General features: G+C 38.2%; 1 protein-coding gene across 1 annotated transcript in view; it reads left to right on the forward strand.

The window, feature by feature from the left end:
• DNAH6 (dynein axonemal heavy chain 6) overlaps positions 1-18,357 on the forward strand; it is a 381,781-nt gene that overhangs the window by 110,260 nt on the left and 253,164 nt on the right. The window contains exon 12 of the mRNA XM_053587707.1: positions 17,660-17,780. Coding sequence (XP_053443682.1) covers positions 17,660-17,780 — 121 coding nt within the window. The remainder of the gene's footprint in view (positions 1-17,659; positions 17,781-18,357) is intronic.

An 18,357-nucleotide genomic window follows, 5' to 3' on the forward strand; every position in this document is an offset into this window, starting at 1 on the left:
CAGAAATATGAAAATCTGAAAGGAATCGACCAATACTTGGAAGTACGCCACCTACCAAGACTTAGCCAGAATGAAGTGGAAATGTTGAACAGGCCTATATTGAGTTCTGAAATAGCATAAACTATACAAAAATCTCCCTAAAAAGAAAAGCCCAGGACCAGATGGCTTTACGTCAGAATTCTACCAAACCTTTAAAGAAGAACTAGCACCTCTATTACTAAGCCTCTTCCAAAATATAGAAAAAGAATGAATACTACCCAACACATTCTATGAAGCAAACATCACCTTGATTGCTAAACCAGGGAAAGACCCAACAAGAAAAGAAAATTATAGACCAATATCACTAATGAATATTGATGCAAAAATACTCAATAAGATCCTAACAAACAGAATCCAACAACACATCAAAAAAATTATACACCATGACCAAGTCGGATTTATCCCAGAGTCTCAAGGCTGGTTCAAAATACATAAATCTATAAATGTAATTCAACACATAAACAAACTTAAAAATAAAGACCATATTATTCTTTCAATTGATGCAGAAAAAGCTTTTGATAATATCCAGCATCCCTTCATGATCAGAACACTTAAGAAAATTGGTATAGAAGGGACATTTCTTAAACTAATAGAGGCCATCTACAGCAAACCCACAGCCAATATCGTATTGAATGGAGTTAAATTGAAATCGTTTCCACTTAGATCAGGAACCAGGCAAGGTTGCCCATTGTCTCCATTGCTCTTTAACATTGTAATGGAAGTTTCAGCCATTGCAATTAGGGAAGAGAAGGCAATCAAGGGCATCCACATAGGATCAGAAGATGATATGATCATATACCTGGAAAACACTAGAGATTCTACTACAAAACTTTCAGAATTGATCAAGGAATACAGCAATTTCTCAGGTTACAAAATCAACACCCATAAATCTGTAGCCTTTATATATACCAACAATAAGCCAAAAAAAACAGTCAAGGACTCTATTCCTTTCACAGTAGTGCCAACAAAAATGAAATATTTGGGAGTATACCTAACAAAGGACATGAAAGATCTCTACAAAGAGAACTATGAAACTTTAAGAAAAGAAATAGCTGAAGATGTTACCAAATGGAAAAAACATACCATGCTCGTGGCTGGGAAGAATCAACCTTGTTAAAATGTCTATACTACACAAAGCAATATATAATTTTAATGCAATTTCTATTAAAGCTCCATTGTCATATTTTAAAGATCTTGAAAAAATAATACTTTGTTTTATATGGAATCAGAAAAAACCTTGAATATCCAAGAAATTACTCAGAAATCAAAACAAAGCAGGAGGAATCATGCTACCAGACCTCAGACTATACTACAAATCGATAGTGATCAAAACAGCATGGTACTGGCACAAAAACAAAGAAGTAGATGTCTGGAACAGAACAGAGAATCAAGAGATGAATCCAGCTACGTATCATTATTTTATCTTTGACAAGCCAATTAAAAACATTCAGTGGGGAAAAGATTCCCTATTTAACAAATGGTGCTGGGTGAACTGGCTGGCAACCTGCAGAAGACTGAAACTGGACCCACACCTTTCACCATTAACTAAGATAGACTCTCACTGGATTAAAGATTTAAACTTAAGACATGAAACTATAAAAATACTAGAAGAGTGTGTAGGGAAAACCCTTGCAGAAATAGGCCTGGACGAGTATTTTATGAGGAGGACCCCCCAGGCAATTGAAGCAGCTTCAAAAATACACTACTGGGACCTGATCAGACTAAAAACCTTCTGCACATCCAAGAACACAGTAAGTAAAGCAAGAAAACAGCCCTCAGAATGGGAGAAGATATTTGCAGGTTATGTCTCCGACAAAGGTTTAATAACCAGAATCCACAGAGAACTCAAACGTATAAGCAAGAAAAGAACAAGTGATCCCATTGCAGGCTGGGCAAGGGATTTGAAGAGCAACTTCTCTGAAGACAGGCGTGCAGCCTACAGACATATGAAAAAATGCTCAGCATCTTTAATCATCAGAGAAATGCAAATCAAAACTACTTTGAGATATCATCTAACTCCAGTGAGACTAGCCTATATCACAAAATCCCAACACCAGAGATGTTGGCGTGGATGTGGAGAAAGGGGAACACTTCTACACTGCTGGTGGGAAAGCAAATTAATACATTTCTTTTGGAAAGATGTATGGAGAACACTTAGAGATCTAAAAATAGATCTGCCATTTAATCCTATGATTCCTCTACTAGGCATATACCCAGAAGACCAAAAATCACTTCACAACAAAGATATTTGTACCAGAATGTTTATTGCAGCCCTATTCATAATTGCTAAGTCATGGAAAAAGCCCAAGTGCCCATCGATCCACAAATGGATTAATAAACTGTGGTATATGTACACCATGGAATATTATGCAGCCTTAAGAAAGATGGAGACTTTACCTCTTTCATGTTTACATGGATGGAGCTAGAACATATTCTTCTTAGTAAAGTATCCCAAGAATGGAAGAAAAAGTATCCAATGTACTCAGCCCTACTATGAAGCTAATTTATGGCTTTCACATGAAAGCTATAACCCAGTTACAACCTAAGAATCGGGGGAAGGGGAAAAGGGAGGGGAGGGGAGGGAGGTGGACAGAGGGATAGGGATTGGTGGGATTACACCTGCAGTGCATGCTACAAGGGTATATGTGAAACTTAGTAAATGTGGAATGTAAATGTCTTAGCACAATAACTAAGAAAATGCCAGGAAGTCTATGTTGACCAGTGTGATGAAAATCTGTCAAAAGGTCTATGAAACTAGTTAATGGTACCCCATGATCACATTAATGTACACAGCTATGATTTAATAAAAAAAAAAAAAGAAAAAGAAAAAAGAATACTTCATTTTATATGGAATCAGAAAAAAGCCTCGAATTGACAAAACATTACTCAGCAATAAAAACACAGCAGGAGGAATCACACTACCAGACCTGAGACTGTACTATAAATTGATAGTGATCAAAACAGCATGGTATTGCACATAAACAGAGAAGTAGATGTCCGGAACAGAATAGAGAACCAAGAGATGAATCCAGCTACTTACCATTATTTGATCTTTGACAAACCAATTAAAAACATTCAGATTCCCTATTTAACAAATGGTGCTGGGTGAACTGGCTGGAACCTGTAGAAGACTGAAACTGGACCCACACCTTTCACCATTAACTACGATAGACTCTCACTGGATTAAAGATTTAAACTTAAGACATGAAACTATTTCAATTGTATATGAAACCAGCACACTTTACCCCTTGATTCCACTAATGTACACAGCTATGATTTAACAATAAAGCAAAGGAAAAGAAAATATCATACAGAGAAAGAAATACAGAAAATAACCATAAAATACATAAAAAATAATAGGACCAAGTTGAGATCAAACATATCAGTAATATAATGAAATATTAATGGTTCAAGTCATTTAATAAAAGAAAAATATTTTCTTTTTTTTTAAGAAAAATATTTTCAACTTTGATAGCAAGGCAAGACAAAATAGTAATCTAGATACAAGATACAAACACAAAGTGATTCAGAATGGCTAAAAATGAAGGGATGCTCAATGGTGTACAGGCAAATGTTAACAAAAAGAAATCAGGGCTTTTGATCCTGTAGATCTCCAAGACCATCCTATGTTCTATGATTTGCTAGACCTCACAGGACTCAGCATTAGTTGTACTCATGGCTGTGATTTATTACAGTGAAAGGCTATGAAGCAAAATCAGCAAAGGGAAAGGGCACATAAAGTTCAGAGGAAACCAGGCACAGGCTTCCAAGAGTCTTCTCTTCCAGTGAAGTCACACAGGATATACTTGATCTCTCCAGAAATGAAATATTGCAACACATGTGAAATATTGTCTAGCAAGAAAGTTCATTAGAGTCTCAGTGCCCCAAATTTTTACTGGGAAATGACTACAAAGGAGCTCTCTACTTGGTATGTACCAAAATTATAGATTCCCAGAAGGAAAGCAGATGTTCAGCTTGTTTCCTAAACAGTTAAGGCATGGTGAGCCACTCTTCTCAGTTAGGGGATAGTGAAAACCCTTCTGAAATCCAAGTCACTTAACACTGCAAAATTGCAAGCAGGCCTTTCAAGGATAGCAGTTTCAGGCTTGCTATGTTAACTCTCTTCTGCACATCTTAGCATTAGAAAGAGAAGAGTTTAAGTCAATAAGCATCCAATGTGTCAAAGACACTTCGCTGTTTTAAAAGCCACAATTTGTAGTGAAAATATGATAGTTACCAATCTCTATGCACCAAATAGCACAGGAGACATTTTTATAAAACAAAAAGAAGGAATGGAATATAAATAGAAACACTATGAACAGAGGACATTAATATACCATTTTCAGTACAAAGCAGGTTAAGTAGAAAAAAATTAGTTAAGATATAGAAGTTATAACCAAAATAATCAATGAGAAATGACAAGGAAATAATTAAAACAGAAAAAACATAAAGATAAGATATTATCCAAGAGGTATATCTTATATCTAAGACATAAGCCATAAGATATTAGCTCAGAGACATTAACACAAATAAATTTGAAAACCTTAGATAAAATAGAGTGTTTTTTAGGAAAATATGTTTACCCAAATTTATCACATTAGAAATAGAAACCCCATCAAAATTCACAGAAGAAATAGAGATAAGGAAGTGCCCTACGAAAAAAGCACCAGGCCTAAATGATTTTGTGAGGAAATTTTATCAAATTTCCAAAGACCATGTGTTCAGAATGCTACCTAAATTATTCTAGAATATTGAAAATTCCTGGTGGAAAATACTCCATCTATAATAGCAACAAAGAAGGTTATATATTGATAAATAAACTTAATAAGAAATGTTAAAAACTCATATAAAAACCACTCATTTTTTTAAAATATCCTAGAAAATACAAGTCTAAAGGTATATAATTGTTCTTACATGCGATGACTCAACATAATAAAGATGTCCTTTCTCTCTAGGTTAATTTCTAAGTATAACACATGGCAATAAAGTATAAACTTTTTTCCATAGCTATACAGGTTTATAATAAAACTTGCATATAAGAATATCTAACAAAACATTAAAAAAAAAAAGAAAGCTCAGAATGGGAGAAGATATTTGCAGGTTATGTCTCCGACAAAGCTTTAATAACCAGAATCCACAGAGAACTCAAACATATAAGCAAGAAAAGAACAAGTGATCCCATCGCAGGCTGGGCAAGGGCCTTGAAGAGAAACTTCTCTGAAGAAGACAGGCGCATGGCCTACAGACATATGAAAAAATGCTCATCATCCTTAATCATCAGAGAAATGCAAACCAAAACTACGTTGAGATATCATCTAACTCCAGTAAGATTAGCCCATATCACAAAATCCCAAGACCAGAGATTTTGGCATGGATGTGGAGAAAAGGAACACTTCTACACTGCTGGTGGGAATGCAAATTAATACATTCCTTTTAGAAAGATGTTTGGAGAACACTTATAGATCTAAAAATAGACCTGCCATTCGATCCTACAATTCCTCTACAGTATATACCCAGAAGACCATAAATCACATTATAACAAAGATATTTGTACCAGAATGTTTATTGCAGCCCAATTCATAATTGCTAAGTCATGGAAAAAGCCCAAGTGCCTATCGATCCACAAATGGATTAATAAATTATGATATATGTACACCATGGAATATTATGCAGCCTTAATGAAAGATAGAGACTTTACCTCTTTCATGTTTACATGGATGGAGCTGGAACATATTCTTCTTGAGTAAAGTATCTCAAGAATGGAAGAAAAAGTATCCAGTGTACTCAGCCCTACTATGAAACTAATTTATGGTTTTCATATGAAAGCTATAACCCAGTTATAACCTAAGAATATGGGGAAAGGGGAGAGAGAGGGGAAGGAGAGGGGAGGATGGACGGAGGGAGGGTGATTGGTGGGATTACAGTTATGGTGCATCTTACAAGGTTATATGTGAAACTTAGTAAATGTAGAATATAAATGTCTTAACACAATAACTAAGAAAAAAAGAAAAAAGAAAAGCTATGAGAGATACCAGACTTACTAAATACTAGAATTTAAGTACTCTATCATCAAAAGAATGTGATAATGGCACATGAAATATATATCAGACAAATAAAACAGAATAGAAAATTCAAAAATGTACGAAGTGTGTGTGTGTATATATATATATACATATATAGTATATCTTAAATCACTGAGACAAATATGAATTTTTTCATAAATGGAACTTAGACTACTGATTAGCCAGTTGGATAAAGATAAAATCAGATCCATAGTTCATATTGGACATAAGAATACATGGATTGGGAATCCGAAAGTAAAATAAAATCATATAAGTACTAGAGGAAAACACAAGTGAATTCTTGTGTAATCTTGTTCATAAGGTTAAACAAAATCATACAAGTACTAGAAGAAAATATAGGTGAATTCTTATATAATCTTGTTCATAAGAAGAGGTTATCTACACCAACAAAAATAAACAAAGGGAACCTGATCGAGTTAAAAAGTCTCTGCATAGCTTAGGACACAATCAACAAAAGCAAAGAGACAACCTTCAGAATAGGAGAAGATATTTACTTGCTCTGAATCTGACAAAGAGCTGATAACCAGAATCTACAAAGAACTCAAGCAAATAAACAAGAAAAGAGCAAGAGACGTGAACAGAAACTTCTGTCATGACAATGGACAAATTGCCAACAAACACAAGAAACACAAAATCATCATTCCTAATCATCAGAGAAATGGAAATCAAAACCACTCCGACATATCACCTAACCACAGTAAAAATAGCCAATATTACAATGTCCCAAAGCTTCAGATGCTGACATCGGTGTGGAGATTAAGATCACACCTGTAGTCCCAAGCCGTGCGAGGCCAGGGCAGGTGGATTGCCTGAGCTCAGAGGTTCAAGACCAGTATGAGCAGCAGTGAGCCAGAGTAAGATCCCGTCTCCACTAACATCAAAAACAGCTGGACATTGTGGTGGGCGTCTATAATCCCAGCTACTGGGGTGTCAACGGGAAAGAGAATCACCAAAGGAAGAACATTTAAAAAAAAAAAGAAGAAGAAGAAAATAAACAAAAAAAAAGTACTTCAAACGAAAAAGAATGAACAAGCAAGCTGAAATTAAAAATTAAAAGAATATGAAATAAGATAAAGATATAATCAGATCCATAGTTCACATTAGAACTATGTGATATTACTGCCATGCACTATATTTAGAAATTAATCTAGAGAGAAAAAATAAAGTTCCAGTCAGATCCATTGGAACTTTATCTTTTACACCATTGGTGAGATTGCAAACTAATACAGCCTTTGTGGAAAGAAGTATGGAGAATTTTCAAGAAGAACTAAAAATAGACCTTCTATTTGATCCTGCAATCCCATTACTAGGTATCTACCCAGAAGAGAAAAAAATCATTTTACCATAATGACATTTGCACTCAAATGCTTATGGCAGCTCAATTCATAATTGCAAATATGTGGAAACAACCCAAGTGCCAATCAATCCATCGATGGATAAATAAACTGTGTTATAGGTATACCATGGTATACTATTCAGCAATAAAGAAAGATGGAGACTTACCTTAATAGATTTGGGGAACATCCTCCTAAGTAAAGTATCACCAGAATAGAAAAGCAAGCATCCAATGTCCTCAATATTGATATGAAACTAGTAGATGAACAACTACATGCCCACATGAGAGACAAACACTTTAAAATTCAAGAATGGGGAGTGGGGTGGAGGCCTGGCAAGCTCTCACCTATCAGCTACAATGTAGGGGTATATGGCACACCCCATGGGTGAAGGTGTCAATGGCAATTTGGACTTAACAAATGCAAACAATAGAACCTAATTGTATGTACCCTTATATTAATCTAAAATTTTTAAAAAGAAAAATGTTCAAAATGTATGACAGAAAATTCACTAAAAAATAGCATCTAAACATATGAAAATATATTCTACCTCACGCACAAGACAAATGCAAATTAAAACAAAACAAAGGTATTATTTCTCAACTATCAGGTTAGCAAAATTTAAAAGTATGCTAACACATTCTGTTGGCTAGCCTATGGAGAAACAGATGCTCTCACATTTTGCTTATGGGAATTTAATAAAGGAGAGTTTTTAAATATGAAACAAAACTATATATGGATTTGCCTTTTGATCCAGGAATGCCATCTTTAAAGATGTGCCCTGAAAATACATCTTCAACAATACAGAAGTACATGTGCACTAGGTTATTCATTGCTTATAATTGCAAAATATTAGAAACTAGCAAAACACCCATATATAGAAGAATGAAGAATGAATGAGGAAAACATCTATTAATTAATACAGGACATATTGTTAAATAAAGTACAAAAGAATATCCATAGTACACTACTATTTATGTTAGAAGTAGCGGCAAGAGGGGGGATGATAGGAAGATGGCGGACTGAAGCCAGCTTTCCACAGAGGCTCCCATCCTGAAGGAGAGTTAGGGGATGAAAATTTAGCAAGTAACCTGATGGATTCCAGCAACACCAAGCGAGAAAGTTGAAGAATGCACATCAACCCCGCTGAGGAGAGCTGCGACCACAAGGAAGCAAACAAAAGGTACAAAACCCATCACCAAGCAGACGGGAGTCCCCCCTCCCCCACCTGATCAGCTTAAGGGCCCCACAAACAAAAGGGCAGAAATCAAAGGCCATCCCACTACACTTCACAGGAGAGACCTACTACAAATTGGACCTACCTCCCTTACTAGGATGCCTAGGCGTTATCCTGCCAGGCATAAAACTGTATAAATCTGTAAATATCCTTTGCCGGCAACTCTGAGCACCCAGCACTTCCCTCCACTCTCTCTGAGGTCTGAAAGCCTCTCCCCCAGGAGTTCGGATTCTTGGGTGACTCCTAAAGGGGAGAGGACAGTCCCCGAGCTGTGGCTGGTCAGCGCTGATTCTGGGGCACGGGAGAGAGGTCAAGACAGTCAGCGGAGGGAGACCCTCACCAGGGTGGCGCTTCCCCGAGGCGAGGTGCAGCAGCCCTCCTTGGGCAACAATACAACCAGGCATATAGCTGAGTCAAACTCACTACCAGCTCCTCTGAGTGCCTGGTGCTCCCCCCACCCTCACTCTGTGGTCCAGAGACCTGAACACCTGCCGTGTGGCCGGGCAGGGAACTGGGGATAGCCGAGTCTGTTTGCTGCCCAGCGGTTCTGGGCTCCAGCCGCTCCCTCCCACCCCGCCCCCACTCTGAAGCCTGAAGGCTTGAGCTGCGGAGGTATAACCAGGTGAGAGACTGGAAGAGGCTGAATTTGCTCGCTGCCAACTGGGCCCTGGCTCTGGGCTCCCAAAGCTCACCCCGCCCTCGCTCTGTGGTCCAGAGACCTGAACGCCTGTGCGGTTCTGGGCTCCAGCCACTCCCTCCACCCCGCCCCGACTCTGAAGCCTGAAGGCTTGAGCTGCGGCAGTACAACCAGGCGAGAGACCAGGAGAAACTGAATCTGCCACTGTCGACCGGGCTCCCTACGGCTCGGAGCCCCTGCTGGCTCTGAGCTCCAGGCGCTCCCCCACCCTCACTCTGTGGTCTAGAGACCTGAATGCCTGCCATGTGGCTGGGCAGGGAACTGGGGGTAGCTGAGTCTGTTCGCTGCCCAGTGGTTCTGGGCTCCAGCCGCTCCCTCCACTCCACCCCCACTCTGAAGCCTGAAGGCTTGAGCTGCAGTGGTACAACCGGGTGAGAGTCTGGGAGGAACTAAATTTGCTCGCTGCCGACTGGGCTACCTGCGGCTCGGAGCCCCTGCTGGCTCTGGGCTCCTGGAGTTCTCCCCACCCTCGCTCTGTGCTCTGGAGACCTGAGTGTCTGCCATGTGGCTGGGCAGGGAACTGGGTGGAGCTGAGTCTGTTCGCTTGGCGGTCCTGGGCTCCAGCCGCTCCCCCAGGCCCCCCTCACTCTGAAGCCTGGAGGCTTGGGCTGTGGCGGTGCAGTGGAGCCAAAGATTGGGAGAAAAGGAGTGAGCTTGCTGCCAGTGGCTCTGAGTTCCCAGCACCCCACCCCACCCATACTCTGGGATCTGGAGGCCTGTCGCCTTGGAATCCAGATTCTTGAGGGATTTGTCGGGGAATGGACAGTGCCCGAACTGCGGCTTGTCAGTCCTGACTTTGGGACACAGGAGTGAGGCTGGGGGAGACCCACATCAGAGCAGCAGTTCCCTGAGGCGGCTGAAGCCATACCCCCTGCCTCCCTGGGCAACCAGAGGAGGCCACCCCTGAGTATAGGATTTGCCTGAGGTGACTCACAGACCCCAGAAACATCCAGGGTAGGGCCGACTCAGAGAACTGAGACTTCAACCCAGAGTAAGTGCTTCACTGAGGTCAAACAGAAGCCAGCTGACAAGAAGTCAGAACCACTCAGCCCCACCACATCAGACAGGGCCCCTGTCTCTCAGGCTACAACACTGAACGGGCCCTCAACAAAACCCTAGGGGAAAAATCAAAGGGAGTAAAACAACCATGGGGCAGAATCAGCGCAAAAACTCCGGTAACACGAATAACCAGAATAGATCAACCCCCCCAAGAAAAGAAATGGCAGATGTAATTGAAGATCCCATTCATAAACAACTGGCAGACATGTCGGAAAGCGAATTCAGAATTTGGATTGCATACAAGATCGATAAAATGGAATTAGGAATCCGAGGAGAAATTCAAAAGTTGTCTCAAGAATTTAACGAATTTAAAGATAAAACCACCAAAGACTTAGACAACCTGATAGAAGAATTTGCAGCCCTTAAAGATATGAAAAATACAGTAGAATCCCTCAGCAACAGAATGGACCAAGCAGAAGAAAGGATTTCTGACATGGAAGATAAAGCCTTTGAACGCTCCCAAACTCTCAAAGAGGAAGAGAAATGGAGAGCAAAAACGGATCTTTCTCTTAGAGAGCTCTGGGATAATTCGAAGAAGGCAAACATACAAATAAAAGGAGTTCCGGAAAACGATGAAGTGGCATCAAGGGGCACAGAGGCCCTTCTGCATGAAATTATGAAAGAGAATTTTCCAGACATGCCTAGAGATTCTGAAATTCAGATAGCAGACAGCTTCAGAACTCCAGCACGATTCAACCCCAATAAGTCATCCCCCAGACATATCATAAATAGCTTCACTAAAGTCAACATGAAGGAGAAAATTCTCAAGGTTATCAGGCGAAAGAAAGCCATTACCTACAAAGGTAAGAACATTAGAATGACTGCAGATCTCTCTACTGAAACTTTTCAAGCCAGAAGAGGGTGGTCATCGACTTTTAATCTCCTAAAGCAAAATAACTTTCAAACCCGGATCTTGTACCCAGCTAAACTGAGTTTCATCTATGATGGAGAAATTAAATACTTTAACAACATTCATATGTTGAAGAAATTTGCCACAACCAAACCAGCTCTTCAGGATATTCTCAGACCTATCCTCCGTAATGACCAACCCAATCCTCTACTACAAACGTAAACTCACTCAGAAACTCCTGATCAAAATCCAATTTCCACAATGGCGAAAAGATTAAATTTGTCCACCGGACTTTTGAAAAACTCAATACCCAAAATTTCACCAAATTTATCAATAATCTCCATTAATGTGAATGGCTTAAACTGTCCTCTAAAGAGACATAGGTTAGCTGACTGGATACAAAAACTCAGACCAGATATCTGTTGCTTACAAGAGTCACATCTTAACTTAAAAGACAAATACAGACTCAGGGTCAAAGGATGGTCATCCGTATTTCAGGCAAATGGTAACCAGAAAAAAGCAGGTGTTGCAATTTTATTTGCAGACTCAATAGGCTTTAAGCCAACAAAAGTAAGGAAGGACAAGGATGGTCACTTCATATTTGTTAAGGGTAATACTCAATATGATGAGATTTCAATTATTAATATCTATGCACCCAATCAGAATGCACCTCAATTCATAAGAGAAACTCTAACAGACATGAGCAACTTGATTTCTTCCAGCTCCATATTAGTCGGAGATTTTAAGACTCCTTTGGTGGTGAGGGATCAATCCTCCAACAAAAAGCTGAGTAAAGAAATTTTAGATTTAAATCTAACCATCCAGCATTTGGATCTAGCAGACATCTACAGAACATTTCACCCTAACAAAACTGAATACACATACTTCTCATCAGCCCACGGAACTTCTCCAAAATTGATCACATCTTAGGTCACAAATCTAACCTCAGTAAATTTAAAGGAATAGAAATTATTCCATGCATCTCCAACCATCATGGAATAAAACTTAAGCTGAGTAACAACAGGAATCTACATACTCATACAAAAACATGGAAGTTAAATAACCTCATGCTGAACGATAGCTGGGTCAGAGATGAGATCAAGAAGGAAATTGCCAAATTTTTGGAACTAAACGACAATGAAGACACGAACTATCAGAACCTCTAGGATACCACAAAGGCAGTTCTAAGAGGGAAATTTATAGCGCTGCAAGCCTTCCTCAGGAGAACGGAAAGAGAGGAAGTTAGCAACTTAATGGGACATCTCAAGCAACTGGAAAAGGAAGAACACTCCAACCCCAAACCCAGTAGAAGAAAAGAAATAACCAAAATCAGAGCAGAACTAAATGAAATTGAAAACAAAAGAACAATACAACAGATCAATAAATCAAAAAGCTGGTTTTTTGAAAAGGTCAACAAAATAGATAAACCATTGGCCAACCTAATCAGGAAAAAAAGAGTAAAATCTCTAATCTCATCAATCAGAAATGACAAAAACGAAATAACAACAGACTCCTCAGAAATCCAAAAAATCCTTAATGAATATTACAAGAAACTTTACTCTCAGAAATATGAAAACCTGAAGGAAATGGACAGATACTTGGAAGCTCGTCACCTTCCAAGACTTAACCAGAATCAAGTGGAAATGTTGAACAGGCCCATTTCAAGTTCGGAAATAACATCAACCATACAAAACCTCCCCAAAAAGAAAAGGACCAGATGGTTTCACATCAGAATTCTACCAAACCTTTAAAGAGGAAGTAATACCTATATTACTCGAACTCTTCCAAAATGTAGAAAAAGAAGGAAGACTACCCAATATGTTCTATGAAGCAAACATCACCCTGATCCCCAAACCAGGAAAAGACCCAACAAAAAAAGAAAATTATAGACCAATATCACTAATGAATATAGACGCAAAAATATTCAACAAGATCCTAACAAACAGAATCCAGCAACATATCAAACAAATCATACATCATGATCAAGTTGGCTTTATCCCAGGGTCTCAAGGCTGGTTCAATATACGTAAATCTGTAAATGTAATTCAGCACATAAACAAAGTAAAAAACAAAGACCGTATGATCCTCTCAATCGATGCAGAAAAAGCTTTTGATAACATCCAACATCCCTTCATGATCAGAACACTTAAGAAAATTGGTATAGAAGGGACATTTCTTAAACTGATAGAGGCCATATACAGCAAACCGACAGCCAATATCATATTGAATGGAGTTAAATTGGAATCATTTCCACTTAGATCTGGAACCAGACAAGGCTGCCCATTGTCTCCATTGCTTTTTAACATTGTAATGGAGGTTTTAGCCACCGCAATTAGGGAAGAAAAGGCGATCAAGGGCATCCACATAGGGTCAGAAGAGATCAAACTTCCGCTCTTCGCAGATGATATGATTGTATATCTGGAAAACACCAGGGACTCTACTACAAAACTCTTAGAAGTGATCAAGGAATACAGCAACGTCTCAGGTTACAAAATCAAAATTCATAAATCAGTAGCCTTTATATATACCAACTTTTTCAAGTTGAAAAAACAATTAAGGACTCTATCCCATTCACAGTAATACCAAAGAAGAAGAAATATTTGGGAGTTTATCTAACAAAGGATGTGAAAGATCTATATAAAGAGAACTATAAAACTCTAAGAAAAGAGATAGCTGAGAATTTTAATAAATGGAAAAACATACCACGCTCATGGCTGGGAAGAATCAACATTGTTAAAATGTCCATACTACCCAAAGCAATATATACCTTCAATGCGATCCCTATTAAAGTTCCACTGTCATACTTTAAAGATCTTGAAAAAACAATACTTCGTTTTATATGGAATCAGAAAAAACCTCGAATAGCCAAGACATTACTCAAAAATAAAAACAAAGCAGGAGGAATTACTCTACCAGACCTCAGACTATACTACAAATTGATAGTGATCAAAACAGCATGGTATTGGCACAAAGCCAGAGAAGTAGATGTCTGGAACAGAATAGAGAACCAAGAGATGAACCCAGCTACTTACTGTTATTTAATCTTTGACAAGCCAATTAAAAACATTCAGTGGGGAAAAGATTCCCTATTTAACAAATGGTGCTGGGTGAACTAGCTGGCAACCTGTAGAAGACTGAAACTGGATCCACACCTTTCACCACTAACCAAGATAGACTCTGGATTAAAGACCTAAACTTAAGACATGAAACTATAAAAATACTAGAAGACAGTGCAGGGAAAACCCTTGAAGAAATTGGGTTGGGTGATTTTTTTATGAGAAGGACCCCCCCGGGCGATTGAAGCAGCTTCAAAAATACCCTTCTGGGACTTGATCAAACTAGAAAGTTTCTGCACAGCCAAGAACACAGTAAGTAAAGCAAGCAAACAGCCCCCAGAATGGGAGAAGATATTTGCTGGTTATGTCTCTGACAAAGGTTTAATAACCAGAATCCACAGAGAACTCAAATGCATTAGCAAGAAAAGAACAAGGGATACCATCACAGGCTGGGCAAGAGAATTGAAAAGAAACTTCTCCGAAGAAGACAGGCGAGCGGCCTTCAGACATATGAAAAAATGCTCATCATCTTTAATCATCAGAGAAATGCAAATCAAAACTACTTTGAGATATCATCTAACTCCAGTGAGACTAGCCTATATCACAAAATCTCAAGACCAGAGATGTTGGAGTGGATGTTGAGAAAAGGGAACACTTTTGCACTGCTGGTGGGAATGCAAACTAATACATTCCTTTTGGAAAGATATATGGAGAACACTTAGAGATCTAAAAATAGATCTCCCATTCAATCCTGTAATTCCTCTGCTGGGCATATACCCAGAAGACCAAAAACCACACCATAACAAAGATATTTGTACCAGAATCTTTATTGCAGCCCTATTCATAATTGCTAAGTCATGGAAGAAACCCAAGTGCCCAACGATCCACAAATGGATTAACAAATTGTGGTATATGTACACCATGGAATACTATGCAGCCTTGAATAAAGATGGAGACCTCACCTCCTTCATGTTTACATGGATGGAGCTGGAACATATTCTTCTCAGTAAAGTGTCTCAAGAATGGAAGAAAAAATATCCAACGTATTCACCTCTACTATGAAACTAACTTAGGACCTTCACATGAAGCTATAACCAAGTTTCAACCTAAGAACAGGGGGAAGGAGGAAAGCGTGGGGAGGGAGGGGGAAGGTGGGTAGAGGGAAGGTGATTGAAAGGATCACACATGTGGTGCATCTTACAAGGGTACATGTGAGCCTTGGCAAATGTGGAATGTAAATGTCTTGACAAAGTAACTAGGATAATGCCAGGAGGGCTATGTCAACTAATGAGATGAAAATGTGTCAAATATTCTATGAAACAAGTATATGGTGCCCCATGATCATATTGATGTACACAGCTATGATTTAATAAAAAATAAAAAAAAAGTAGCGGCAAGAAGGGAGATAAACCAGAAACTAAGGAAATTGATTACCTTGAGATGATAAAGAGAATGGTGTAGAGAAGATGAGGATAGTGAGCATGGAGTGGGGGGAATGAATACTTTGAGTATACCTTCAAATATAGTTCTAAAAAATATGACAAGGAGAGAAACCTCTAAAATAAAATATAAACAAAAACAAATTAAACTTAATGTATTTCAAATGAATAATAAACTACACTGAAGGGAAGGGGGGAAAAAGAACTAAACCAAGTAATTTCTCAACACAGTATTTGATCAATAGATCCTTAGGCTTAAGAACACTATCACAAATATTAAAGTCTGGCTAGTAGATTTGATGTTAGTGTGTTAGCAATTCTGAAACTGCTTTCTGTGTGTTTTATAGTTAAGCAAATAATTCAATATATTGTGAATAATGAAATGAGGTTACTTGTCCTCAGAAAAGAAATTACAAATATGGAAGAGGGAAAGCTACAGTAAGCCCTATGGTGCTATATTACAATTGGAGTTATATACTCATAGCTACTTATTAATCTGTAGAAAGAGAGAAAAATATGTAAGGTTTTGTGCATATGTGTGTGTGAGAGAGATTGTGTTTTTGTTTCCTGGACCTGTCTGTTGAGATGGCCCCAAACCAGTGATGTTCAAATAGCAATGAGCACATCTAGTGTCCACCTGTTAGTTTCTATATTCCATACCCAGTTAAAAGGAACTCTTTGGGCGGCGCCTGTGGTTCAGTTGATAAGGCGCCGGCCCCATATACTGAGGGTGGCGGGTTCAAACACAGCCCCAGCTGAACTGCAAACCAAAAAATAGCTGGGCATTGTGGCGGGCACCTGTAGTCCCAGCTACTCGGGAGGCTGAGGCAAGAGAATCACTTAAGCCCAGGAGTTGGAGGTTGCTGTGAGCTGTGCGATGCCATGGCACTCTACCGAGGGCCATAAAGTGAGACTCTGTCTCTACCAAAAAAATAAAAAATAAATAAATAAATAAAAGGAACTCTTTTTGGTCTCTTTGGAAAAATGTTTTATTCAAGAACTTAGTCAGGAAAAGTATAAGATGAGCTCAGAGCATACTGTTGAACCAAAAAATAAAAATTTGCCCAAAGAATAATGGAAACAAGTAGAAAAGGATAAATAATGATTTAATAGTATCATAATCCTTTGAGTAAAATGAGAATATATGAGTCCCTACTGTGAATTAATTAACTAATTAATTAAATGAATGAATAGTAGCCATCATAGAAATAGGCTGCTAGAATCTCCAATGTATGCTAAAATGAATATACAAATACATGATGAGAAACAGGATATTGACATAGTCTCAAATCATTTCTCAGTAAGATATTTATTGATTTAAAAGGGGGAGAATAGTAAGTTTACAGTGATAAGCCTGGAGGACACCACCTTAACCAACACGCTAACATTACCAACAGGACAAATTGATATGATGCACAGAAACCCATGCCACTTCTGTGGTATTACTGCCAAAAATGTGTTCTTGAATCTAAGCATGGGCAATATAAAACACACACAACTAACATAAAATTTGCAGTTTGGAAAATAAATAGGTGTTGCCTTTTTGCCCATCTGTTTACTAGTAATGTATAAGTTCATCATGAAACAGAAAAACAATTGCAAGTGTACTTCTTTTCGATCATAAGAAATAATTCTTCAAAAGACAGATTTGAAGATAGATTTTTTATAATTGCACGTTTTCTTCTTGAATTCATTAACTGTTCTTTGACATCAAGGAAGCTATCTTTCCTCACTCATGTATCATATCCTCAGATCCGAGCATAATTAGGGCACAGATTATATGTGTGTTGTTTGTTTAGTTATATTGAATTAATTCTACTTAACAAAGATATAGTTTTATTCATCTATTTGTGTATAATATTTAGGAAACCATTCAGGCAGCATTCGAATCTGCCCGGTTATATGCAGCTACATTCGAAAAGTTCCAGATATTCTTCAAGGAAAATGAAAGTCTTGATTTGCAAGCTCTTAAACTTCAGGAACCTGGTAAGTATTCTGTTTGTCCTTACTGATTATTTTCAATGGACATACTAAGATTTGTGGTCTTCTAGGTTTCTGTTTGGTGGTGTTTGGTAACAGAAATGATAACCAAAAAAAGTTGACCTGACAAAAGACAAGAGTTTATGCATTTCCAGGTTATTTTCCAAAGAATTACTTTTTCATTTGCCCTTACTCTGTATTACTGTTTTATTTCAGGATAATATGGGAAGCAATTCCTACTTTATGGCATATCTTTTAGTATGAGGTTGAATCAGTCCTAATGGTATATAGCCTATACATGGAAAGGAACTGAAAGGGACGTGAACCCCTACAAATTCTCTTAAATAAGGTTTACATAAGTTTTTCAGTCTCAGAAATCAAGTTACTCTTTTTTTACTGGGACCACATTGAGACCTGGTAGGTGTGAATCAATAACTCTTAACCATGAAATTACACACATAGAGAAATTATTTTATTAGACTTATCTGTAACAAAAGAAAATGATCTACAATATCCAAGTGAAATTTCAGGCAAGACAGTTCTCAGGTAATTATGAAAATTAAGTACATTTTATTTATTATTA

Source organism: Nycticebus coucang, chromosome 4 (assembly GCF_027406575.1).
Source record: "Nycticebus coucang isolate mNycCou1 chromosome 4, mNycCou1.pri, whole genome shotgun sequence".
Taxonomy (NCBI): domain Eukaryota; kingdom Metazoa; phylum Chordata; class Mammalia; order Primates; family Lorisidae; genus Nycticebus; species Nycticebus coucang.